Source organism: Nannizzia gypsea, genomic scaffold (genome assembly GCF_000150975.2).
Source record: "Nannizzia gypsea CBS 118893 supercont1.5 genomic scaffold, whole genome shotgun sequence".
Taxonomy (NCBI): domain Eukaryota; kingdom Fungi; phylum Ascomycota; class Eurotiomycetes; order Onygenales; family Arthrodermataceae; genus Nannizzia; species Nannizzia gypsea.
This window is the reverse complement of record NW_003345197.1, coordinates 1,328,489-1,354,193: the sequence shown is the minus strand read 5'-3', so window position 1 is coordinate 1,354,193 and position 25,705 is coordinate 1,328,489. Positions and strand designations below refer to the sequence as shown.

The window sequence follows — 25,705 nt, the reverse complement described above, 5'->3', positions numbered from 1 at the left end:
GTCGTCAGCCGGCTGGCTAGGAAATACGGCGTGAGTGAAGGGGATAAGCTGCTCCGGTGGTCTATCGACCAGGACGAGGCGACGCTGACCACCAGCGGCAAGGAGAAGAGCATGAAGGAGTTCCTTGGGGCGTTAAACTATTAAGCTAACGACGGACGAGGTCGATGAGATATCTGATGAGATATCTTGACTGGGTCTCCTGGAAGAGTAAATTTGATCCCGATGACCGATCACAGTGACTGGGTAGTTAGACTCGCTGGTTATCAAGTGCTGTGATATAGACCGGGAGATGTCTGTATGCTTAATTAAATAGTTAAAACCAGCCAACGAACCGCCTGATGGTTTTATATTATTCAAGTACCGAACACTTGCCTCGTCATCCGTCGCACCATCTGACACCAAGATGTTTGACGTATGGTGTTTGATGTTTGGTGTTTGAAGATTCTTCACTGGCCGGGTGAGTTATAGGTAGTGAAATTCATGCCGTGTTGCCGTACGAGATGTCCATGGAGAGAGATCCAGTAGAGAGAGATTGCTGTCAATCCAGCTCAGTCTTCTCATGCCAGCCTTCGACCAGCATCTACATCGAGTCTTTTGTCCTTTTTCCCTGCCATCTCTCATCTCCTCTATTGGTTGTGTGTATATTATCAGGGTATCAAGATGGCCCAACAGCCGCACTTATGCCTGTCAACGGCATCACGGCCTGTACATAACTACCTAAGTTAACCACAATTAGCCAGGGTCTCTTCTTCGTCTTCTTCTTCTGGTTACTCCTTTACTTGCCGTTCTTCCTTCCGTCGACCTGGTAGACGCTGTAGACGCCCGGTGGCCACCAAGTGATCTAGTCAAGTGTTTACCTGCAAAAAGCAAAGAGACGAGAAAGAAGAAAAGACCCTGTCGCTCCGTCTTGTCCATCAGCCGGGCCCTTTTCAGACGCAGCGGTACTTCGTCGTCCACCGTCATCTGGCGTGAAACCAAAGTAGCCCGTCTCGTCCAGCTACTTCGTTATAGTTGACCGTCGCGTTAGTTAGTTGAACTAGCGGCTTGTTCAACCCAGCGAGCCAGACGAACCCAAGCCCATCGTCTTCCCTCCCACCGCAGCAAGAACAAAAGCGACGCAGACGAACGAGTCCGTCTCGCAGCAGCAGCAGCAGCAGCACAAGAGGAGGAGACACCAGTCGAGGGCGATGAAGCACCTCGCCGTCGCCGTCCGCCCCGAGCCTTGTCGTCGCTTCTGCACCTTTCCGCCAGCGATCCGCCCTCCGCCCTCCCGCCGGTGACAGCCCCCAAAGCCCAAGCCCAGGGACAAACAGCCCACGGAAACACGCAGGACACGCCTGCCGCAGCCAGCAAGCCCGTCGAGTGGCCGTCTGCCGTCGAATCGCGCCTCTCCCAGTGGCTACCCGACGGCTGAAGAGAAAGAGAGAGAAAGAAAAAAAGACGGGAAGAAGACGAGCCCACTCCGACCGCCAACGCATCTCGAATTGACCCAGCAGGCACCGCAAACGCAGACGCTGCAGCCAAACGAGCCACCGCAAGATTCGCACAGGGGGGGACGCTCTTTTACACATCATCAGCACCATCAGGGCCGTACGAGACATACTCTGGCTACCTGACGCTCGCTTTCCCTGACAGTAGTTAACTCATTGACATCATTCACTAAATAAAAGAAAAGGACGGATAATAATAATAACAACACGCTCCCAGCCCAGCGCAATTCGCCAGCCACGCCAAACACGACTGCCGGAACAAACAGAAGAAAAAAATGCGACCAGAGGGATGCTGTGAATGAAAGCGGGACACTTTTGCGAGTCTAGAGACACTGTACGCGGCCGTTGTTGTGTTGCTCTTATTGTGCTGCGTTGCAGTGAATGGGCTGGCCTGGCGCATTCAATCAATGCCTCATTCATAGTTACATCTCGGAGCCCTTTTGATACCTGGACAGTGACAGTCCTGCAACAAGCCGAAACAAATTCGAAAAGCGACCCTTTCTTCCCGCCTTGCAGCTCCCGCCCGCCGGCCTGGATGTTAGCCTTCGACCGTCTCAGGCGACATCCTCTCCTTCTTGTCTATCAGCCGTCCACTCTCGCAGCCCGATAATCCACGCAATCTGTGCCTGCTACCACACCGTTTGCCATGTCGGCGGATAGTCGCAGCCCGCAAACACGCCCACACTCCGATAACAGACCGTCTAAGCCGTCGCTTGTGTCGTCTGGGAAGAGGTCTTATTCAACATATTTGAGTGACATCGACCGCAAGTTCAAGCAGCTCACCCGGGACGTCCTGCCTGCCCACCCATACATCTTGTCCGTGCCAACAGAGAAGCCATACCGGCTGGGATCGCGCTTTGTGAGCAACTGGGCTGTAGGAGAGAATACCTTGTTCTCTCCCGAAGAAGAACAGCTGCAGTATATGACCTTTCTCCCGCACCAGGGAGAAGACACGCTGCTCGTCTCGGTTGGAGGCTGGTCGGATGACAAGGGGAATATAGTCCCAGAAGAGGACCAGAGACCCTCAAGTGCCGTTAGCATGGCGGCGCCACTTACTACCGCCTCGCAGCAGGACGCCCTGGCTAAGAGGAAGAAGAAAATCACCCTGAGTGATTACAAGAAGAAGGCCCTGGAGACTCCTCCACCGTCAACACCGCTGCCTGGTGCAGCGGAACTATCGACCAACGGGGCCAATGGAACGGCCAGCAATCGGCCTGGGAGTGTAGACTCCGAAAAGGCGTTGCGCAGACCGCAGTCGAATAGCTCCAAGCCGGACGCCAAACATCACCATCATCACCACCATCACCAACATCATCACCATCACCCTTCGCAGGCCACGGCCCCTGCTACCTCTTCAACTTCCGCCCCTGACAGCCGGACTGGCGGCAGGAGCAATGATACCAAGCAGAACGGGCTAGATAACCCCTCGCTACCAGCCAGTACTAGCCGGCTAGATAAGAGTACCAAGCTTCCATCGTCGTCAAAACCCAGCTTGCCAAAGGAATCTCCGCCGCGCAAGAAACTACGGCTCTCCGCTCAGCCGGAAGAGAGGGAGAAAGAGAAAACGCCTACAAAAAAGACAGGAAGGGCCCATCAGATGGTGCCGGAACTGCTTTCCCCTACGCTCCCATTCGACAATGAGAGCTTCAGCCTCTCCCTGCCGCCTCTGCTATCCCCGACCCTCCCGCCAGATATAGAGGAAGAACTGGCCAGACTGCCTGATGACGGACTAGAAAAGACCTCCCGCTCTCACTCTAGTTCTATCTCCAGCATATCCAACAAGATTGTGCCCAGCAAACCAAAGTCGGGCTCAACCTCATCATCAACCAAACAGCCCCAGCAATCTTCCATGGCCGCCGAGAAGAGACCAGCCAGTATATCATCGGCTAGCGCGAATCTCCCACCAAAACCATTAACAACCTCCTCGAAGACAACTGCTTCTCAACCACCTCCCCGAATCACAACAACAGCTCCAAAGGAGAGGCTGATCGTCAAGCTAAGGTATGGCCGGCAGAACAGGAAACGAATCGAGGCGCTTTTAAAAATATCATCCAAGCGGAAACCTACGCCTACTACTACACAGAGCTCCGGAAAACCAAAGGGCCTACCAGATTCTATTGTCATATCCAGGAGTTCTCCGTCAAATTCATCACCTCAACCTGGAAGTGCCCCTTCCGCGGGAAGACAGCGTGAGCCCAGTTCAGGGTATAAGCGACCAAAAGCAATGGACGGGGATGATGTCCAAGAGCCAGCTTTGAAACGGCCACGGAGTTCCAACACGCTTGCACCACCCCTCGCCGATCAAGCTCCGACACCTAGCATGCAGACTCCTAGATCAACTTCAGCCACTAAACACCCACCTTCATCCTCGCAGGACCAATTTCTCACACCTAAAAAGGAACCCAAGGGTACTGCAATGCGCCGTGTAGGGTCCGGGGACAGTGACATGAAGACTCCAAGCGGCAGCGCAACAAGCGTGAAGATGACACAGTCTCTTTCTGTGGAAAGTCATCCATCTTCCAGTGCACAACCGTCAGAGCGTCGCGGTTGGCGTGACGAATATCAGAGATTTGTCAATCTTGGCCGTGATCTTAAGCATGCCTCACAGCGCAACTCGACCCACAAATACAGCACCAGCCATGATATCCAGGACGATAAGCTAAGCGCCACAATCGCAGTCGAGGCTTTACTCTGCTTTATCCTAGCCTTCATCGCCGAACAACGCTTCCAATCTCTCAGTCGGCAAGTCGGCAACTCCACCGGCTGGCGCTCCATCATAGCATACTGGCAAGCGATCCTCAGCCGAACAACCTCTTACCCACACCTTCATGGTCTCTGTCTCCTCCTTGGTGCCGTCTGCCATGACTCAATCCATTCTCTCGACCTAGAACGATTAGCTACCACCCCCTTTCCCGATGAACATAGTCCTGCCCCAACCCCTGGCAGCGACGGCAACACCGTAACCAGCGAAGAAACCAAGAAGCAGCGCCGAGAGTTTGCAGAGCTGAGAACTAGGCTGCCCGAATCGTACAAGGTTGCTCGTCGTCTATGGCTTGAAGGATCCCGCGAGCTATCTGATTCCGTCCTCGCACAGCATTACCCCGGCACTTGGTCGAAACGGCTTAAAAGCTCCGCCGATCGAGGAAGAGAACAGCTTAAACTAGGCGAGTATGGAGGCGACTTTTACCTCCCGCTGGGCACCGCATCGACGCCCCTTGAAGCCGTCCGGTTCGGCTGGGCTTTTCTGAACGAGTGGAGTGAGAGAGAAGGAGTCAAATGGAAGGGTAGATTGGGCCTATAGCTGCCTCTTCCACTCCCTCTCCCTACTCTTCTTTTCCTTACCTCCTTTCTCTATTTTCTAGCCAGCCTTTTTTCAACGTTATTAGAATTTTTGCATCCATCTCCCAGAGGGTCTACGACCTGATACCCCTTCCCTTCCGCCCATTCCTCTCCATTCTTTGATCTTATCCTGCTTTTGTCTAACTATCAGCCTAACAGCTACATCTACGTCTACGTCTACATTCATACATTTCCTATTTCATTGTACCCCGCTCCCTTAGTCGCCCCTCGATACCATTGCTTCGACCTGCCATGCTTACTTTCTCTTCTCCATTTTTTTCTTAGCCCATTCTCGTCTTTAATTAATGACATGATACCAAGAAGGATCACTGCCCTTCAGGCCTGCTACCACTGCTTGTTTTACCAGCGCTGCTTTTACTTCATTTCCTTTCCTTTGCTTTGCTTTGAATTGAATTACTCACTTCTTTCTATTCTCCATCATGTTCTCCCTCCTTGATGATGTTTCTAGAAACTATTACTTGCCTACTTACTTACTTGGCCTTTCTTCTTTGTTGATTTTGCCTGGTTTTGCCTGGAGTATTGCGCAACAGGGCGTGAGGATGAATGGAATGGAATGGAATGGATGGATGGATGGGTGTTGATTTATTTATCTGCCTATGAAGAAAGAATGAAAGGGGAACAAAACAAAAATGGTTTCTGCGATGAATTGAATATGCGACCTCCGGGATGATAGTTGTTGTTTGTTCTTTTCTTCTTCTGTTAACTCTCTGGAGTGAGTGTATTATTTACCATACCATACGTTGTTCTTAGATATGATAATACCTCTTTGACCTATTATTCTCTATTTTTGGTCAGAGATTTATCAATAGTATCAAAAAAGTTGAAGATTTGATTGATAGGTTTTCAATTTATTCTGTGGATTAATGATACTAAAAAGACATGGTTGGTAGTTTGGGAAAAAAAAAAAAAGAAGCAACGCTGTATTTACAGGTACTCCCCCGCTCATGCAATGGAAGAAAAAGTCCATAATCAAAGCAAAGCAAAGCATAGCACACACAGCATATGATAGCATGGCATGGCATGGCAAAACAAAGAAGACCCCTGGTGTAATAGCAATAACCTCGAGATACCCGTATCTATCAAAGACGGGTTCCAAAAAAAAAAAATAAAAAAAGGTTGCATCTGTGTGCAGGTCGACAGGACCATAACGCACTCACTAGTCAAGCCGTGCTGGTCTGTCCTCTATATCCATACGGTCCGCACTACCGCCGCCAAACAGATGGCCGGCCTCGCGGCAGTAGCGAGCCTCTCGTCGTACGCTGCCGACTTCACTCGCCCAGCAAACGACAGCCGCATCGACGACGCCGGCAAGTACCCCTTCCATAGCAGATAGCACGCCCCATCCAATCGTTCCTGCGATCAAGCCAACAACGTAAGCGTACAAGCTGCCGCGGATGGTAGGACTTTTGCCACCGTTTGCGCCGGAGACCTGCAGACTGCGAGCGGTAGATACCCAGCCCCCGAAGCCGAGGGCAAGAGACATCATGAACCGTGTGGCATGTAGAAGCATCTTGGCTAGACGGTACGGCATTAAAGTGGAGGAATAGTAGTCTGTACGACTCGAGTCGGAGAAGGTTCGCGGGTGGAATGTCGTAGCCGTCGCGGCTGAGGGAGCTAGGAAGACCATCTGGTTGAGACTGCGCGCTGAAGTGACTAGGGGCTGGGAGTGGATGGCAGCATATGTCAGGGTGAGAGGGTTGGTGAGTGCAGCAACCGGCGTGGGAACACAAGAGTAGGCAGCTAGTGATATCACGGACGATATACGGCGAGGGAGAACGATTAGGGGAAGGCGAACCATAAGGGATAGCAATGTTGAAAGGCATATTGTTCCAAACAGAGTAGTCAGAGCATGAGTGAAGGCAGCCCGAATTACATCGTGAGACGTAGGCGAAGGAACTGCATTGCGGTGGAAATACCACTGACTAACGACGGCAGCAGTGGTAGTCCGCTGGATGCCTGCGATGACGCCGAGAGACCAGAGGTAAACGAGGATGAAGTAGATGCCTAGCCACCAGGTACCGAGATCGATGATGAAGAGTTTCTTGGTTCCGGATGCGAGATGCCCACCGAGGAAGACACGGGTGAACATGAGTATCCATGCCCAACTCCAGAGCGCGATGATGGCTATTGTTGCAAATCCCAGGAGAAGCAGCGCTGGGTTTGCGGCTAGAATACGACATGAGAACTCCAGGATATCAATTGCCTTGCCTGTCGCATGCCTGCCCTTGACGACGGAGTAGATCCAAGCTGCAGCCATGACTGCAGGGACTAGCGACCCCCATCGCATGACCTTATCCTGGATACTGGATCCATGCCAGGTACCCTTGAAGCTAGAAATAAACGGGTATAGTGAGAAGGAAATGAGAATGACAGGAACTGCAATTAGCATAGTAAACACCAGGGGCCGAACATAAGATCGCAACAGCGCCAGCCAGAGCAGGGCCACAAATATTGAAATTACGGTATACGTTCCCAGGAGACCAAACGAAGAGTGTAGAGTAGCATAGATGGTGTCTCCGAGGAGCGGGAGTTTAGTCGGCGCGGTAGTGTGAAGGTATACTATGAACGAGGTCGCGAATAAGCCGCTCAGGCAAAGCAAGAACATGTGTCCCCAGAACATGTCATGCATGGGAGGCTCAGGTTCCCCGCGGGCCACGGACGCAGGCATCTCGGAGGCGATGGAGCTGGGCGGTCTAGGGTTGTTTAACAAGGCCTGCTTGTCGGACTCTCGGTCCATAAATCCAGAACTGGTCTGGAACTCGTCGTCACCCAGGTGACTGGACTGATTTTGAAACTGGCGTATCGGCGGCCCACCGGCTGTGAATTCTGGAGGCGGGTCATCGTCGTCATAATCAACGTTCACAGCGTCTGTCTTGATCGAGTCTTCCAGCCGTATATCAACCATTCTGCCCTTCCCCGGACTGGAGGTGCCGTGAGACATCGATATGGCATCTTCTTCGCTTTCTTCAGGCTGTTCTGCTAGGGTATTGGTGCCTGTTTTCCCTACCGGACCGCTAACAGAAGCCTTTCCACGCCATGAGCTTCGTATTCCCGTCCCTCTTCCGAATTCATCTGCTTGGCCTGTACTGTGTTCCGAATGTTTACTGTCATCTCCCTCGTCTGCTTCAGAGGACTCTGCTAGCCTACTTGCGCCAAAGTGCCGTCTTGATCTCTGCAGGGCATAAAAATCAGCAGCTTCTCGCTCGTCGTCTTCCTCGCGAAGTTGCTCGGTATTGCTGTGAAAGAGCGGTGCGTGATGTACAGACGACCGTGGTGAAAAGGCAAAGGTCTGAGAAGCTGTGGAGGAATAGGGATTCCCTAGAGCTCGTTGCAGGTAAGGTCGTGACGGAGGCGGGCGGGAGGCCTGTCGATCAGGCCTCCGACTTCGATCTCCAAATTCCCGTGGGGGAGAGCCGTCCCCGGGTGCTATTCGGGACTGTGACTGTGAGAGAAAACGAGACGCATCTACAGAGAGTTATATTAGTTTCAAGCTCGCAACAGTGTAGGAAAGAGAGAAGATAATATAGGAGGCTATCGCACATTCTGAAAACATGGTCGACTCGAGGAGGTCTATCGATTGTGCGGTCGGTGCTTCGTTAGTGACGTATGATGAGCGAGCTACCCAGCTCTTTTCTACCAGCAACTCGTTTCTTCGCAAACAGACTATCTGGTTTCATGGATAGCAGATTGAGTCATATCAGGGACCGCCTACGGCCGAGGAGGAAGCGTGTCTGGTCTTGGGTCGAGAGCTCGCTGTGTTATGTCATTTACTACTGACCAGCGCTCGGAAGGTTTAAAGAATAGATACGGCAGCCAGCAGTAGTAGTTAAGCAGCAGCTCCAGAGAAGGCAGCACCGCACCTCAGACTCCTCCTCCTGCGCAGGACGTTCATAAGCAGCAGACTAAGGATACGGCGAAAGTGAAGACGAGAAGGTGAATCTCCTAAAGCACAAAAAAATAGCAAAAAAGAGACGAAGTTGAAGAAGAAACGAAAAGCGAGAGCGAGAGAGAGAGAAGACGGTGACGATATGCTGAGGTAAGCAGCAGTCATGTGCCTTTGTCACCTGACATGGATTTTAGACGTCGTCAAAAGATGAGGAGACGAGACAAAGAGACAAAGATGATGATGAAGAAGAAGTAGATGATGGCGATGATAGAGGAGAAGAGAAGACTGTGTGCAGCATGTGGCTGTAGCTGCTGCCTGGCCTCGAGAAGCGACGGTTGGTGCCTAGAGAGCGCGAGAGAGCGCGAGAGACAGAAAGAGTCACCAGCCTGGGTCAAGCGTTGACTAGTTGAGCTCCTCCCGTGGTCATCCTCATCCTGGCGTCTTCAACGGTCTTTACGCGAAGCTAAACAGTGTCATATTCGCAGATAACATGGCCTACCAGCTGGCCCGAAGAGAATAAGAATAGCGCACACTGGGAATAATAACGATAATAATAGTACTATGTTCAGCAGGGGCTGCCTGGCTCTCAATTTACACGCCTGCAGAGGTCTGTCCTCGGATGGTGGCCGAGGGATTCTGTTCGGTCTTGATTCAAGGAGTCAGCTCTCTCTGCTTACTCCGTGCAGGCAACGGAAAGCCGATCAACTCAAGAGAGAGAGCTCCAGAGACTCTGCAGAACTCAGACAGGCGTCTGGCTGTGCCTACGTTTTGCCACCAGGCCCGTCCTGTTTCTCGCAGCAGAAGCAGGAGAGAGCATGCATTAGTGAACTGGAATAGACGCGGCATCTCTTCCGAGCAGGGCTCTTCTGGACACAGCTAGTTTAACTCAACTCGTTGACTATTGAGTTAAGGGCCAGGTCAGATGGCAGAAAGAAGTACAGTTGCCAGAGGACTGTCCATCCTGCCTTGTAGGCGGCCCTCAAGAGACGTGAAAAGAGCGAACTCGAAAAAGTAGCTGGCTGGCGGGCCAAGTATGCCGTGCGAGAGATGCCAGAGCCTCTCCCTCCCTCGTATCCCAAGGCTGAACAAGATGTCACCTTCTTCCCCGTCTTGCTTCTTATGTTTTCTTCTTGTATGGTTTCTTCTTCCTGGAATGAGGGCGAGAGGGATGACGTTCGGCAGCAGCTCTCGATCGAAGCCGAAGTATCGTCCAAGTATCTTCGCTGCCAGCTGCCACTGCCCAGATACCTCGTAGTACTTCGTCCAGGGCTCAGGGCTAGGCCGCAAGGGGAGCGAGCAAGCCGCCTCTTTCTCCTCTCTTGGTCGTTCTCTTTCTCGTCGCTTCTCGTGCTTTTTGCCCAAACTTGCTTCTTCTTCTCCTCCGAGACAAGAGAACAACAATAAACAGACAAACAGTCACTTTCTCAACGCGGGCAGATTTCTTCTCCTTCTCTTTCTCTTTCTTCTTCTTCTTCTTCTTCTTCTTCCTCTCCCGTCAACCGACTTCGCCTTTTCTTTTCTTATAGTTAACTAACTGCTAGTTATAACTGGCCCGGCACTTGCTCATCCGCCGCCGCCGTCGTCAGCCAGCTGCACGTCAAAGCTACCTATAATAACTAAGCTACCCTCTCTCCCTCGCCGAGTTCGATGCCCAAATTTCAACCCAATCTATAGTTCACGCCCGCTTTCTCTCGCTTTTACCCCACGATCTTGACCAAATCTTCCCCTCGGACGGCTTCATAGTTTACTGCTTCTTCCCCAAGGTCCTGCCTGGCTGCTCCTCGGCCTTGTTGTTTGGCGGCTACATATAACCGCAAGGGCTCGTCAACTTGCCCTCCCCTTCCACCCGCCTTCACCACAAGGAAAACAAGCACCGAGTCGGGGCCTGCTTTCATGTCAAGCCCACCATGGGATTACATTGCGAAACTCGTCTGTATCGGTGACTCTGGCACAGGTAAATCAAGTGTGCGCAAGTCCATGTTCCATTCTCAGTCCCTGCAATTGTCCCCTAGTGCATTTTTTACCTCTTTGCTGCGATTGCTAACCTGCTTTTGTTGGCTTCAACAGCTCACCGTCCGTCTCTGCGAGGGCCGCTTTAGCACCACCCACGATGTGACTATCGGGGTAGAGTTCGGCTCGAGGATAGTTCCTGTTGGCCCGCCAGCGTCAGACGAGATAGGGATCAATTTCGACAACACCTCGCTAGCATCAACTCCCTCTGCCCTCACACCCTCGGCGTCTTTTACAGGCACCATCAACAGCCAAACCATCAATACTAAGAATGGGAAATTTGCCAGCGACAAATCCGTTCCGCCATCCCCACGAAGCCTCTCGGGGCTCCCTCCGCCTCCCACCAAGCCGTCGGAGCCACCAGTCCAGAAACGGATGAAGCTCTCGCTCTGGGACACAGCAGGGCAGGAAACATATAAATCCATCACAAGGTCTTATTTCCGCGGTGCATCCGGCGCCCTGCTAGTATTCGACATTACTCGGCCCCCGACATTTGCTTCCCTGACTCAATGGCTTCAGGACCTGCGACAGATAGCCGAAGAGCGAATCGTCGTTATACTGGTCGGCAATAAGAGTGATCTCGTCGACTCAAAGGGCAAAGAAAAGGACGTCGATAACCCCGACAGTGCCAATACCGATAGTGGTGATAATAAGGCACAACGCGTCACTCGCGAAGAGGCCGAGGAATGGTGCAGACAGAATAACGTCGTCAGATACGTCGAGACGAGCGCCAAATCAGGCGAGAACGTCGAACGAGCGTTCCGAGAAGTAGCTGAGCGAATATACAGAAATATACAGCGTAATAAATACGATTTAAATGACCGGCGGAGCGGAGTCAAGGGGTACGGTGCCTCAGCTGGGCCCGGCAACGGACGTGTACCGCGGACAGTCAATCTGGGCGTCAACGATGCCATGCGGAGAGGCAACCGTGGATGGACTGGCGGGTGCTGTTGAATCATATACATAGCAACATACTTATACCCCCCTTTTTTTTTGCTTTGCTTGCGTTCCAGGCTCTTTTCAGCTACTTCTGCCTCTGCTTGTTTTATTATCTATATTTTACCCCATTTACCTGCATGCATCGACATTTTTATGTCCATCTGCCCGTGTCTATTGGGCCTTAACCTTACCGATTTTAATGTACCTTGGACGCCCTCCTTCGCATTTACCATTATATTCCCGGCGTTTAATATTCGAGTTCACCAACAAATTTTCAGCCTCAACAACATCTCAGCTTAGTCATAGTTTTATTATGTAATATCTAATGTTACATTCAGCCGCCGTCACCTTCGTCATTGTATCGTCACTTTCGCCATCGTCGCTTTCTGATATAAAAGTGGCTGAGGTCGCCAGGTGTCTGCTGTTATAACTTGTCTAGCTATCCATTCCTCGCTTAGAAATAAGAGAAAAGGTGGGGAGTAGTTAGTTATGGAACGCAGTACTGAAAGGTCCAATGGATCCTGGATATCTGATACATTTAGCGGTTTTTTCCAAGACCATGGAGGCTATCATAAACTCACCCAGATATAAGCCCAGACGCCCGTATTGTCGCAGTATGCGGCATAGGTGATGATACCAGTGACGCAGCCATCCTAAAGGAAGATGGGTGGTTTTATTCGGACTTCTTTGCATTTCACACCCTCCTACATGGGCAAGGTACGTCCCAGACCTGGTGCTACAGTGACTCGCCGACGACGTTACTACATAAATACGGATCATATCTACACGGCAACCCATATACCCCACGGCGAGCAGTGTTAGGTAACAGTCTTGTCGCAGCAGAGCTAAATGACGTTCACGTCACTCCATCGACAAACCTCTTACCCTATTTTATTGATGTCTTACGCCATGAATCTGCCTTAGCTTGGTAGCTAAACCAGCCCCTTTTCGTCTTTATATTTGCCCATGGTGGCCAATTTACAAATTTAGTTACTATTGGAGGTCGTAATTGTGGTAATGAGCTCGGTATATCGGATCCTACAAAGTCGAATTGTGATTTTGACTTGAATGTATCGGACATAGCCAGTATCGTTGGCAGTGAGGTTGAGCTTACCATAATATCCACGCCTTATGCTTCTGGTGGCTGGGCTGTTACCTCAACCTTAGATCCAGGAGATCTATCTACTGATGTGAGCATACCCTTAGACATATGGACAAAAAGTCGTCCACTCTCAGAGGGTAAAAGTGTCCAAAGTATCTCGCTTAGTGTTGAGCACAACGACTAAGAAGCGAATGGATTCAAACGCAGAGGGATTCCGCTCGCTGATTTCCGATCAAAATGGGAGAGCCTAGATGTTGCTTTACCAACCGAGACAACGTTCCAGGATTTACCTGAGATAGACAGCAGTACCCCGTCCTTGACTTGATACCGTCCCCGATCATACGTGAGAGGGCTTCGCCGGCTGGCTAGAAAATACCTGCAAAGCTTCCCTGGACGAGATTCTCTTGCCCCCAACTCCAGGCTACATCAACAGTACGCTAATCTGCTGACAAGAGGAAGAGAGTTCAGTAAGGGTGAGCTGGGCCGAATTGAGTCCGCCCTATAATACCATATGGGCGTGAGTTTTTTGGCGAACCAAGTTGTTATTAGCTTCTCCTTACCCCTTCCGCACGGCGTGCTTTGCGAGGAATAGGACGAAGATATTAACTTTACCTATAATTCATAAGAAATGAGCGAAAGGAACAGACTTTCTACGAGGTTACTCTCGTTATTTCCGTCGCCAACCCGTAACCAAGGAGAGAAGGGCTGGGTTAAAGGGTACTAGTATATAGTCGCTGCACTGATCGAAGCTGACCTTTCGCCGTCCCAAATGGACTATAAAATTTAGCAACTCTTTGGAGGTATGTTACATATAACTATAGCATTGAACATGCCTGAAGCACGTTACTGACCGTCTAGCCGTGAGAGAAACTCAGCAGGCGCAAGAGCGTTCGCTGCGTCAACATCCTCAAGTCCAATCAAAATGAAGGCGTTTGCTCAAGTCAACACGGAGGCTTCTACCTTGAATATCGCTTACCCTTTCAAGCTCTGTTTCTATGGCGGACGATGAATTTCGTAGTTAGAGAGAGTAAAAGGCCTAGATAGAGGCCTAGGGAGAGGCATAAGGAGAGGTATAGGGAGAGGTACGGAGAGAGGCCCGGGAAGAGAAAGTAAGTATCCTTAAGGGAAGAGGGAGGTGCTTAGGTAGTTACGGTATATAAAGTATTACCCATATAAAAAGGTGCTATTTAAAATAACTATCTCTTTAATTACTGGCTGCGTAATATTAGTTAGTTATCACTATACAGGCTAAAAACGAATCATGATAGCATGGTCGCTATCATCGCCATAGTTGCATGTAACAAGGATAACGAGCACCTGTAGCCAAATTTAACTAACTAGCTAAATAAACCTTGTCTACTTCCTTCATCTTTGTCTTTATCATGACCAGTAACGGCTTTTCCATGGTGCCTGTGGGAGCAATAGAGTTACCGAGTGTTTGCATCGCCTCCATCTGATAAGATATCTTCTATCCCTCGACGTGGGGGGACCCTATTTGCTCTCCACGGCTGTTACTGACCTCTAAGGCTGTTCAATTCCGCCTGCATCTCAGCCGACTTTGCCCCATTGCGACTCGTAATTCCACCCGCCTCTAACGCCCGCGAGCCGCACGCCCTTTGCCTTCCCGAGGCCCGAAGGGTGCAAACATACCCTTTTCTGCAACTACAGCCCACAATCTCGAGTTATCAGTTTATATCCGCCTTGAAAGCGATGCAAACGCCACGAGACGGACTTAACGGGGTTTCCTGTGTTAAAGCCTTCGTATTCAGCAAGATAGTTAACTCGATAGCAGCTTCTTTTGCCATGAGTCACGATCGCAGGAGGTCAAGGACCGTAGTAAAAACCTATATATAAGCCCCTCGCGCCGTAAGTAGGGGTACGTTCCATCTGATAAGCCGCCATACCCATATTACCTAAATTACCCGAGAGTTCAATTCGCCATTTATCTATTCAGTTGCCTCTTATTTAACTACCAACAACTGGCCATACTCTTTTCATAACTTCGTCCATCGATCAGTCGACATCCCGAAGAGCCATGGCAGTGATTCCTGCGTCGTCTGAAGAGCGCCGCGAGGAGTTCGGCTCCTTGATGCTGGATATAGATGAACTGCTTCGCCATCCATGCCTACCCCGAGTGCAGAGACTGATCAACTTCGCATTCAGGCGCGATGACGGCGTCGCTGTCAACTCGGACGGTAAAAAGGGCCGGTTCAACTCCCCAGAGCAGTTCATTCCGTGGATCGGCAAGCATGGTCGAATAGTCATCCTGTTCAGATACAAGGCGAAGGAGAGCCGGCAGCAACAACACTCCAACGGTACAAATGGTCATGCCAACGGCAATGGAACCAGTGGCACTGCTGCTGTAGCCGACGAAGGGGAGCGTGAGATAGACATCAATGAACCCGTTGCCTGTGCGACGATAAAATTCTTCAAGCCGTATCTCGGCATTCGGCCCATCGAGGGAGAACTAGACGGCGACATCGAGAAGGGCATCGGTATGGCTACGTCTATCCCCCCATGCTTCCTTCCTAGCTATTATATCTATAAAAATTACACATGGTCGTGGATTTATAGTTATCTAAAGTTGCGATCCGGACTGGCCATGCCACAGACAAAAAAGCAAATAAAAAGGAATCCTGGCTAATCATATCTGTGTAATAGGTTACGACCCAGAGCCGGAGGATTTACTCGCTGTAAAACACTGGGAACCAGCCTGTGTCTCTGTCATGCCGTTTGATGACTCGCTGAAGGGTAAAGGGTTGGCTGTTCGCTGTGTACAGATGTTAGAGGATGACCTTCTGGAAAGGTTGGATGCTGCTGCACAACAGCGGGAGCGAGAAACGGGAGTGCCCGGAGATTCTTCGCCTTTGACTTTCTGGGTTAGAACTAGGACTGATCTCACGGAGGGATATTGGAAGAGAAGAGGATTTAAGGTCCTGAGCTGCAAATGGTTTCCGGCGGGGTCCTGGGAATATGATCATGATTTCCAGATCTCAGTCCTGACCAGGCTTGTTCCTCGGCTGAACCGGAGCAGTACCAAGAACTAGATGCGGGCTATGAGATCTGGTAGGCTTGTGGATAGGATCGGTTTGGGTAGGACTTATCCGTAGATTTTTATGATTAATATTTCATTAGAGCCAATTTTCTTTTTGTTTTATATAGAACGGAAAAAGTGAGAAGTGTTTATTAGAATACAGAAATTTCCAATCTCTTACTGTCGTTTTTTTATCTGGCCCGTAGCCTCTCTAGAGCAACTTCTCAGCCCCCCTGATCCGTTACCGTCATAACAAGACGGCAAAGCTATGTCTGAAAATATCTCTCATTTCATCTGCCGGTGACTTCGTTCACCAGCACTAGATATGATAGATGTGAATTCATACATACACCGCTGCTCGTCTATCGGTTGGCAATCTTCCAAGTGCTCAACCAGTTGAGACTCTTCCACTGCTGGTTCGAGCCTTCCATACCAAACACAATGTCCTTGAAGAGAACAAACAGGCCAATGACAGCGATGTAGAGGACAGAGTAGACGGCCCACTCGACCTTCCGGTTAAGCTTCTGAGTGAACCAGTCGATACAGAAAGCCATGGTCAAGATAGCAAAGTACAAGGCCGGGTAGTAATGATGGACGTAGGTGACACGGGCCATGATCATGAAGGGGAGATAGTGAAGGAACCAGCCAACAATGGGGTAGATACCGGAATAGTGGATGTGATCAATGTCAGCCATGCTGAGTTCGTTGTAGCCACGTTGCCAGCGAAGCACGTACCAGACGACGATCAGACTGAAAACACCCAGACTCATGGTACTGCCCCAATAGACGAGTGGGTTTCCGAGGAGGAAGTACTTGACGACGTTGTCGTCCCAAGAACACATGCGGAGTCCGACGTTAAGGATTGGCCATTGCCAGAACTTGGATGCAAGGTCATCTTGCTTATCTGGGTCAGGAACAAGAGCGTTGTTGGAAGTCATCATGGCAACATTCAGGTGGATAAAGTCCTTGAGGAAGGGCGACTTGTAAGCGCCTGGTTCACTTGGGGGAACTGTATATTAGATATGTTAGCATCAGGTTTTATGTTATATTATAGAAAAGAAGCTGAAAAAAGGGAGTACATACGCCTCTCATTCACGTGCGACTCGATGTTCCAATGAGTATACACGTCCAATGGCCGGTTCTCCTTGGTGCAGGTAGTCTCAATCTGCTTAAATCCCCACTGAGGCAAGCTAACACCGCCAGCTCTGAGGTAACAGCCCAGGACAGTATGGCGTAGGCGGAAGGCAGTGGTGAGAGTTCTGATTCTCGACCTGTCTCTAGAGGCTACATCTTTGACAACCTCCATAGTCCAGTGGTCCTTGGCGTCACCGACAGTGGTGTTTCCATAGGCAGATACTTCATACTGAGATTTGGTGACTGGAGCTGGCACGGTGTGAGAGTGTAGGTTGCGGCCAGTCTGAGCATGGATGAGACGAATAACGTCTCCATCACCAATGAAGTCGATAGGGCCTTCTGGATTATAATCTGGCTGAGTGCGGTTTGGGTAGATAAACCATTCGTTGTTCGAGTCTTTGTGGTGGTAGCAAGTGATCTGTTGCTGGCCCGAGCCTTCGGGGTAAGTCTGAACGTGAGAGTGTAGCAGGCCACCTCCGTATCCCATATTCTTCACTGTGATTTTCGATCCAATGGCAACCTCCAGAGGGCTGTCCTTTCCAACATTGGTTCCTCTCAGATTAGCTTGGAACAAAGAGCTCATTTGAGCATCACCAGTACCAGAGTTCTCAAGAACAAGGAAATGGATATAGAAGGAGAACATGTACACCAGGAATGGTACAATGATCAGACCAAAAACACGGGCTCCTAAATGGTGAGCAAGGACCGTCTATATATTTTAGTTAGTCACCGCATAACGTAATAGGCAAGGCAAGAAAGGGATGAATACCGTTGGCATCTTTAGATCTCCAAACTTGTGCCAGAGATCTTCAATGGTATAAAGACCGACCAAGGCAGTGCAAAAGAGTCCAACCCATTTTACACTGCAGACACATCCGATGCTCAAGCCGGTCAAGATAAGCCAGATATACCATTCGGGGGAGAAGCTATCATGTCGAAGTCGGTGGAATCGTGCCCAGCAAAGGGTAGTGGTGAAGGTGAAGCAAAGAAGCATAGAATCCAAAAGAATGAACCTAGAAATCGTAGCGTAGGAGTTTTCGCAAAGCACCATAAGGGTAATAAGCCAGACGGCTGGACGGCGGAATTTAAGCTCTCGAGCGGTATAGTATGCAAGCGGGATGCACATGATACCGAAGAAGGCGTTAAATACACGCATGAAGGTGTAGTTGACTTCCGGTGGGTATTTCTCGCCAGACTTGAACTCGAAAGAACCATTATAACCAGCCAGGAAACCCGACAATCCAATAAGCATTTTACCCAGCGGAGGGTGAACATCGAAGTAGAATTCCCGTTTGATATAGTAAGAACCGAACTTTCCGAAACTAAAGTGACGCAGCGTATATCAGCAACCATCCAACCCAGAATATGTACAGCACATGAGAGCGTCGGTCTCGGGTTCTTACTGAGCTTCATCCCACGTAACGATGTCCGAAAGACCAATGCGCCACAAGCGAGTGAAGCAGGCCAGAACGGTGAAGATCAATGGGGCAATGAACACTTCGAGGTCATCGAGAACCTCACAGAAGGAAGGGGACTGTGCAAGGAGAAAAAAATGACACGTTAGCACGTCACACCCGAGCCTCTAATCCCGTTGCAAGAGAACTGCCATACCTTCTCCTTCAGCTTCTTGCCGTCGACTTCAATGCTGGGAATCGGGACATTGGCGCCGCTCTTCTCTGCACCAGGCACATTTCTCCTCCGCACTTCTGCGTTCGGCGAGGAGCCAGAAGCAAACGCTCTATCGTCGGCCGCCATTCTTGGGAAGCCAACGAAGAGCCAGTCCGGCCGGTCGTAAAAGATATTAAATTGGAATTAGATAGAAAGAAGAGAAATGAAAAGACCGCTGACAAGTTATTTTAAATGGGATAGATAGAACAAGTAGTGGCTGAAAAGGAAGAAGAACCACCACGACTCGATTAAAACATCCCTCTTAACGAAAGAACGGAAACAAACCCTTCCAGCAAGCTTGCAATGGGAGTGAAGAAGAACTGAAGAAGCTGAAGAAGCAGAAGAAACAGAAGCGAAATGTGTCTCTGGTTCCCGGTCGAAGGCGAAGAGGAAGAAGAAAAGTGGCTTGGGATCCCAGACACAGAGTTGCGGCTAAGGCAGAGCTAGAAATAGAAAAAAGGGGCTGATGGCGGAACTCTAAGGGCGGAGACAAGATGAGGCCACGTACGGCGTTGAGCGGTCGCAGTAACGAAAGCGCACGAGAAGCGACAGCATGAAAGATGAAGAAGATGCACGATATGCAGAAGATGCAGAAGTGAAACAATGGTCGATAGAAGCTGCAGCGAGAGCAGAAAAGCTGCAGGAGAAGAAGAAGAAAAGTCGAAGGTGGGCAGTTAGAGTCACGTGATAGTATACATCAAAAGTACAGGCAGCTACAGGATATATAGATTGATAGCTACCTAGGTTGAGGATAGATAGAGAGATGAGAGCGAGGCATTCTTCTATTGCACCAAGTATATACTACATAGCTGCCGGTGAGTTTCTCTCTATATAACTACCGATGTGTATTTTGCCTCCGTCCGCCCTCCAGAGCTTGAAACCAGCCCGACCCCTGAACCTGCGACATGGGAGGAAGCTTACCCTTGCCTCCTGAGCAGTAGGGATTATATATATATCCACGACGGGCATGTAAAGAAATGTAAAAAAAGTTATTCATAGTTGCCCACGTCTATTCGAGTCGCCATATTATACCACCCCCGATAAGCTCTTTATAAGGACATTGTGTGGTTGTGTGCGTTTGTGCGTGTGCGCATATATATAGTGTGAAGATCATGATCAACCGAAGAAAGACGATGCCGGTAAAGGTATACCTCATTCCCGAGAGTCAAGAGAGAGGGTGATGATGATTGATATAGACACAGAAGAAAAGGAAAAAGAGAAAGAAAAAGGTAAGCATACATTTATTCCCACATGAAACCCAGTTTCACTAGGGGTGCCGAAAAGCTGGTATAACAACAGTTTGTAAAAGGAAATGTTAAAAAAAAGGGTGGAATGGGTAGATGGGATGGTTATATATGATTATGATATATGATGATATTGATGAGATGAATGGTGGAGGCGAGTGCCTTATCCTTAACAAATGAAAGCAACCGATCCAAAAGGTAAGCAAGCATATTGCTTTTCTATCGAGCTTCGATGCGACCTATATGCAAACGCCTATAAAGATGAAGATGAGAAAAGGAGATTTATATTTACTCTTCTTCATGCTGTCCGAGCTGACGATACTGGCTGTGATCGCCTGTGTTCCTCTTGTCCTTACCGCGGTTGATAAGGTTGGAAATCCATGCTCCAATGCCGCCTTTGCTTTCGCTGGGCGGAGATGTGGGGAACCCTCAGAGGCTTTTTTCAGCCTCCCAGCCATGGAACCAGGTCTAGGAGTGGGCGGGTTGAGATGCAGGGTAGGAATAGATGGTCCTCCTGCCTCATTGCCGCGTCGGATGTCGAATGATGACGGCGAGCCAACGCCTCCCATGAGAGAGCCGCGCTCGGCTTGGGTAGCTGGAGTAGGGGCAGCGGATGGAGCATCGTCGAAGATAAGTTCCATGTCCTCGAGGCGAACGCCACTAGTTTCAGGATAAAGGAAGTAGACTAAGAGAGTAAGTTACAAACTGATCCATGATATTAGTCATTGAAGTAGGATAAACTTACCGACGACAAAACTGCAGGCACAGAAGAACGCATGCATGAGGTAGAGTCTCCAGTGAATGGCCTCCTGGAGCACAGGAGTAAGTTCTCCAACAAGCCAGTTGAATGCCCAGTTCGTTGCAGTACTCAAACTAGCACCCTTGGCACGGATGCTGAGCGGAAGGATTTCTGGGGGGTACAACCATGGGATGGGACCCCACGAGAACCCGAAGGCAGCATTGTATACCATGACAGATATGACGGTCAGGGCTGGGGTGTAGGAGACGTTGAGGTGGATGAAGTAGGACATGGCAGAAAGCGATATGATCATCAAAATAGCACCCCATAAGAGGATTGGTCGGCGACCCCATCTATCAACTAGGTACCATGGTGGGATGGTGGAGAGCAGGTAGGTAATACCGTTAATTCCGGTCATCAGGATGGCATCACGGCCAACCCAGCCAGCAGATTCAAACACAAGGGGAGCATAGTATGAGATAACGTTGATACCGTTGAGCTGGGCAAAGGCCTGTGCAGACATGGCAATAAAGACGCGTCTGTAGTAGCGCTTGAACATGTCTTTGTATGTCCGCTCGCCTTCCTGCCTAGTGACGAGGACATTGGTCTTGATTTCACGGTACTCCTGTCTAGCCTTGTCGTTGTGAAGGTCTCCCTTGCCGTACAAGTTGGCAATGACGACCATTCCTTCTTCATCATGGTCCTGGTCCAAGAGCCACCTGTTTCACTAATTGTTAGGCTTAAAACCCGCACGGTTAAGGCGAAAATGCTGGAGACATACCGAGGAGATTCGCAGATGATCAAACTTCCAAAGCCGAGGAGTGCACCCATGACGCACTGGAGGAATAATGGCAGACGCCAAGAAAGGTCACTCTGGATGTAGCTACTGAAGTAGTCAACCCAGACACTGGCAGCGTACCCACAAATATTCCCCGTAAACTCAATACAGGCAAGTTGACCCCGATTGTGAGGTGGGGAGATCTCGGATTGATAAACGGGAACAATCGTGGAGAGGGCACCGACACCCAGACCAGCTACGATACGCCCTACAAGCATCATAGGGATTCCCGTAGCAAAGGTCTGGAAGGCACCGCCGACAAAGAAGACCATGGAGCCGTAGAGAATAGTTCGTCGTCGACCGATTATGTCGCCGATTTTCCCCACGAGGAGCGAGGATATAAATGCTCCAACTTCAAGGATGGCTACCATTGTGCCGATCTCTGCACGAGTTGGCTGGTTAAAATAGTCTTTAAAATATTGACCCCTACGCCTGTTAGTCGGATTTGATGTTTGGGAGCAAAGAGGCCATCACGATGGACATACGTAATAATGCCGGACATAACGCCTTGATCATATCCAAATAAAAAGACGCCTAACGACACGAAAATGCTAGTAAAGTACCTTTACTCCTTGTCAGCACTGTTCCTAAAAAACAGCATAAAGTAATTATAGGACAACCAAGGAAAACATACAACAATGGCTTCCCAACGAGGCCATGGGTTTTGGCCCTGCCATCCCGGGGCGACATGATGGAAGCCAGCAGCCTCTCTGCTCTAGAAATGGTCCTTGGGCCTGGTTCAGGAATTCGGACGGCCTCTTTTAGGTCTCCGTTGTCGACGAAAGGCGTATGCTCCTCCCCAGCTTCGTCTTCCTCGTAGCGAACCCGTTTTGGCTGAGTTGAATTCGGTCGACCAGACTTTCCAAACACCTGGAGGTCGAGAGACCTTCTTAACCGAAGACGCAAGGGGTCTTCCTCGTCAGCGAGCTGGTCTGCAATATCACCGGAATCTGACCAGACGGAGAAGTTGGACTCTGACGGGGTAGGAGACGGGGTCCGCTGGCTGCCTGATTTGTCTCGGTCGGCGTCGAAGAGCGAAGAGGACTGTTCAGACGACTGCCGGGATGTCTGGATCGACTGCAGAGGTATGGAAGCGGAGGAGGTTGAGGGTTGGAGTGATGGAGGAATTGTGGCGGCTTAAGACCAGGGCGTGCCAGAAGCAGCCCTAGGACTCCGGCTTAAAGGTAAACGAAAGAATTACGGAGTAATGGGCGTTATGTAACACGGCGGAGACGACAGAGCGGAGGTTAGATCAGGTCAGGGGGGGCGGCTCTGCAGTGCGATGTGGGCATGGAGATGGAAACCCGTTCGTGGTTGATGACAACGGGGGTTGGAGGTGCATCCGATGACTGAAGGGAAAACGAAGGCAAAGAAGGGCGAGGCGAGCGTGATCGCTTTTGGTGCAGGTGTTCCACTCGAGGCTTGTCAGGCTGGGGCTGCTGAGACGCTGTGGTTGGCTGCGAGAGGATGCTGGATGCCGGCCAACTGGCGGGTTGAGTTGACAGCTCGGATGGCTTGGGTGTTGCGAGGGTGACTTTTTTTTTAGGTGACGATGATGCTTGCCTGCGTCGCTGGCGTCGTTCTTTTTTCTTGCGGTTGCTTTGAATTCCACTTCTGGGGTTTGGGGGATGACGAGGTCATGTGCTGCTTAGTCATCCCGCCGTATCCACATAGCGGGAAGGGGCCGTGGGTAGCACGTGATGTGTTATTGCGGCCATACCGGAATTTGAGCGATTAAGATGGTAGGAGAGGGGAAGGAGGCAAGCTTACGGAGTACTCTTCGGCCCACTCGTTCTCACGGCGGATCTGACCTCGGGAGGCTCCAAGTAATACCTTCGGAATACCAATTTTCCGATTTCAAATAAATGGATGGATAAATTTGATTCCCACCTACCTAAGAACCAAGCGGCCGCCCATTTACCTATCCCACCCGAATTTCCAATGGATTCTACCGCCCATACGGAAGTCTAATTCCAACAGTATTACTAATTTACATATTTCCGGTACAGAAGTCGGTGGACGTTATATAATATAACCTCTATAAGATATAATGGAGTAGGCAGTGAATACCTTAGCGTCTTACTAAGCACTGGAAAAGGAGAGAAATAGATGTGTAAATAGATAATAATAATAATAATAGCTATCTCGACATCTATCTAGGAATGAGCTCCGTCGGACTACTGATGCCTATGCGGAAACCAAAGGTTGGAATGCGGGAGCAGGAGGATAAACATTTAGGTCCTTGGCCAAAGATCATTCATCCTTCCCCGAACTAAATCACCCCAATACACACCTGATAGCCCAGCCAGAGATTTTCACAGTTTTTCCCAACCTCCTGGTTCCAAGAGTAGAATTTGCCCAAGGAGATTTTGGCCTTGGATACAATAGATGCGCAGCTATCCCCGGAGGCTACCTTATAGAAGGACTTGCAGTTATTTATCATCCCAGGTTGAGTTGGGGTGGGCGTTACCACGCCATTGCCTTTGGTAGTAGTAGTAGTTTGCAAGGTTGTTGGCGTTGGGTTACTACCAATCACCTTCACACAAACATAATAGCCAGCCCACAGGCCGCTGCAGTCGGCTTTAACGTCTGGGTTCCAGTTATTGAACTGAGAAAGACTAATGCTATATTTCTGGGCAATTGCGGCACAGTAGTCACCTGAGACTACCTCATGGAAAGTTTCACAGTTATTTGTAATGCCGGGTCGGACTGGTGTTGGTGTCGATACTCCGTTTGTAGGCTTTGTTGGAGATGTCGTGGTTGTTGGGGTTGGGGTTGGGGTTGAAGACGGGGTATCACCGAGGACAGAGACGCAAACATAATATCCTAGCCAGATAGATTCACAGTTCTTGCCGACTCCAGGATTCCATTTGGTAAACTGGGCCAGGCTAATATGGTATTTCGAGGTTATGGCCGCACATCCATCTCCTGGCTCAACTTTATGGAAAGAGTCACAGTTGTCGACAATTCTCGGCTGGACAGGGGTTGGAGTAGTGATGCCATTTGTGGCCGTAGGTGTTGCTGGCATTGTTTTTGTTGTTGTTGCTGGGGCCCAGCCAGCAATGCCCGTACAGATCTACCGCTTATAGTCAGCCCGAATTCCTTGATAGTTTATGGATGAGAATAACCTACGTAATAACCTGCCCAAAGGTTTTCACATTGTTCCCCTATACCCGTGTTAAAGGTGATCAGATCCTTAAGCGTCAGGCCAGGATATTTGTTGATGAATGTTGGACACGAATCGCCAGCGTTAATCTGGTCCCATCTGTTACAATCTTTGTGCTGTCCAGGCTGTGTTGGGCCTGGCGGTCCTGCCGCGGTGGTGGTAGCAGCAGGCGGAGGGCTCGATGTCTGCGTTGGTTCATTGAATGCCTCCACGCAATAAGATGTGTCCTTCAGGAAGTTACCGCAAGTCTCGGTGATAGATGGATTCTGATAAACAACTATTAGTCCCATTCTTCTCCTAGAATTAAAGCTTAAGAGAGGAAGGCTACTCACCCATCGGCGGAAATCTGCCAGTGTTATAGACCAGCTAGCAGGAATGTCCTTGCACGCAATTGACCCATCATTATCATACCACCAAGTACAGTATGGCGTGGCATCAGGACTGTGTGTATATTTTGGCTCCTCATCTCTTCTGAGCTTCCCATTTCTTGCAAGAACGCTTGGGATGCTCAAGAGAAGCAGGACCGCCGCACACTTTTTGACAATCATTTTATGAAGCTGTAGAGGGCCGGTTTTTTTTCTAGTGAGGGATAACGAGATAGGAGCAGTGAAAAGAACCACTTCAGTGCTGAACACCCAGACTCTTATAGACGGCTGAGGATCTAACAGTCACCAGTCCTCATTTCCTTCCAACGAACCATCGAGGCGACCGGGCCAACGTTGTCCGGGGAGCGTGAGCCGTAACTAGTGGCCTGTAAGCTCTTACTGTTGCCTGATAGTCCATGATCCTTCTTCCCACTCTGTTCCTTGTGCGTACTATGACTCCAGGTATCTCGATCAAGTCAGGCATATGCAGCGTATGTCCTCCCCCATGGGAATATAAGTCACTCTCCCTGGCTTTGCTGGGTATAGACTGGACACCTGATTTAAAATAGTCTGACCGAATGGAGAACGAGACAGGGGTAGATACTGTGCGGGCTTGAGATAGCAGCAAAGGACTTCCGAGAAGCGTTTCAGAGGCTGATATCACACACTGTAACCGTGACATCACATTGTTGTCCACAGTAATAGAAGAAGCAGGGAACTTCTAGTAAAT

At 49.9% G+C, this 25,705-nt stretch overlaps 9 protein-coding genes across 9 annotated transcripts; 5 read left to right on the top strand and 4 right to left on the bottom strand.

The window, feature by feature from the left end:
• Positions 1-660: 660 nt before the first annotated feature.
• MGYG_06341 (hypothetical protein) lies at positions 661-1,414 on the top strand (the record flags this gene model as incomplete). Its single annotated transcript, XM_003171751.1, has 3 exons — positions 661-705; positions 737-979; positions 1,058-1,414. The coding sequence occupies 3 exons, from the start codon at positions 661-663 to the stop codon at positions 1,412-1,414; spliced, it is 645 nt and encodes a 214-aa protein (XP_003171799.1).
• A 722-nt stretch (positions 1,415-2,136) lies between these two features.
• MGYG_06340 (hypothetical protein) lies at positions 2,137-4,791 on the top strand (the record flags this gene model as incomplete). Its single annotated transcript, XM_003171750.1, has 1 exon — positions 2,137-4,791. One exon carries the CDS (start codon positions 2,137-2,139, stop codon positions 4,789-4,791), a length of 2,655 nt encoding a protein of 884 aa, XP_003171798.1.
• Positions 4,792-6,006: 1,215 nt separating this feature from the next.
• MGYG_06339 (hypothetical protein) lies at positions 6,007-8,403 on the bottom strand (the record flags this gene model as incomplete). Its single annotated transcript, XM_003171749.1, has 2 exons — positions 6,007-8,315; positions 8,391-8,403. The coding sequence occupies 2 exons, from the start codon at positions 8,401-8,403 to the stop codon at positions 6,007-6,009; spliced, it is 2,322 nt and encodes a 773-aa protein (XP_003171797.1).
• Positions 8,404-10,629: 2,226 nt separating this feature from the next.
• Positions 10,630-11,700, top strand: MGYG_06338 (GTP-binding protein YPTC4; the record flags this gene model as incomplete). The annotated part of the gene is made up of 2 exons (XM_003171748.1): positions 10,630-10,701; positions 10,804-11,700. The coding sequence occupies 2 exons, from the start codon at positions 10,630-10,632 to the stop codon at positions 11,698-11,700; spliced, it is 969 nt and encodes a 322-aa protein (XP_003171796.1).
• A 648-nt stretch (positions 11,701-12,348) lies between these two features.
• Positions 12,349-13,796, top strand: MGYG_06337 (hypothetical protein; the record flags this gene model as incomplete). The annotated part of the gene is made up of 6 exons (XM_003171747.1): positions 12,349-12,402; positions 12,618-12,924; positions 13,039-13,092; positions 13,256-13,304; positions 13,414-13,473; positions 13,646-13,796. The coding sequence occupies 6 exons, from the start codon at positions 12,349-12,351 to the stop codon at positions 13,794-13,796; spliced, it is 675 nt and encodes a 224-aa protein (XP_003171795.1).
• A 1,026-nt stretch (positions 13,797-14,822) lies between these two features.
• On the top strand, positions 14,823-15,834 carry MGYG_06336 (hypothetical protein; the record flags this gene model as incomplete). The annotated part of the gene is made up of 2 exons (XM_003171746.1): positions 14,823-15,282; positions 15,449-15,834. 2 exons carry the CDS (start codon positions 14,823-14,825, stop codon positions 15,832-15,834), a joined length of 846 nt encoding a protein of 281 aa, XP_003171794.1.
• A 349-nt stretch (positions 15,835-16,183) lies between these two features.
• On the bottom strand, positions 16,184-18,710 carry MGYG_06335 (dolichyl-phosphate-mannose-protein mannosyltransferase 2; the record flags this gene model as incomplete). Its single annotated transcript, XM_003171745.1, has 5 exons — positions 16,184-16,830; positions 16,905-17,664; positions 17,725-18,277; positions 18,359-18,489; positions 18,567-18,710. The coding sequence occupies 5 exons, from the start codon at positions 18,708-18,710 to the stop codon at positions 16,184-16,186; spliced, it is 2,235 nt and encodes a 744-aa protein (XP_003171793.1).
• A 1,396-nt stretch (positions 18,711-20,106) lies between these two features.
• On the bottom strand, positions 20,107-23,100 carry MGYG_06334 (sugar transporter STL1; the record flags this gene model as incomplete). Its single annotated transcript, XM_003171744.1, has 6 exons — positions 20,107-20,552; positions 20,613-21,325; positions 21,388-21,870; positions 21,930-22,007; positions 22,079-22,521; positions 22,996-23,100. 6 exons carry the CDS (start codon positions 23,098-23,100, stop codon positions 20,107-20,109), a joined length of 2,268 nt encoding a protein of 755 aa, XP_003171792.1.
• Positions 23,101-23,716: 616 nt separating this feature from the next.
• MGYG_06333 (LysM domain-containing protein) lies at positions 23,717-25,158 on the bottom strand (the record flags this gene model as incomplete). Its single annotated transcript, XM_003171743.1, has 3 exons — positions 23,717-24,520; positions 24,577-24,876; positions 24,943-25,158. 3 exons carry the CDS (start codon positions 25,156-25,158, stop codon positions 23,717-23,719), a joined length of 1,320 nt encoding a protein of 439 aa, XP_003171791.1.
• Positions 25,159-25,705: the final 547 nt, after the last annotated feature.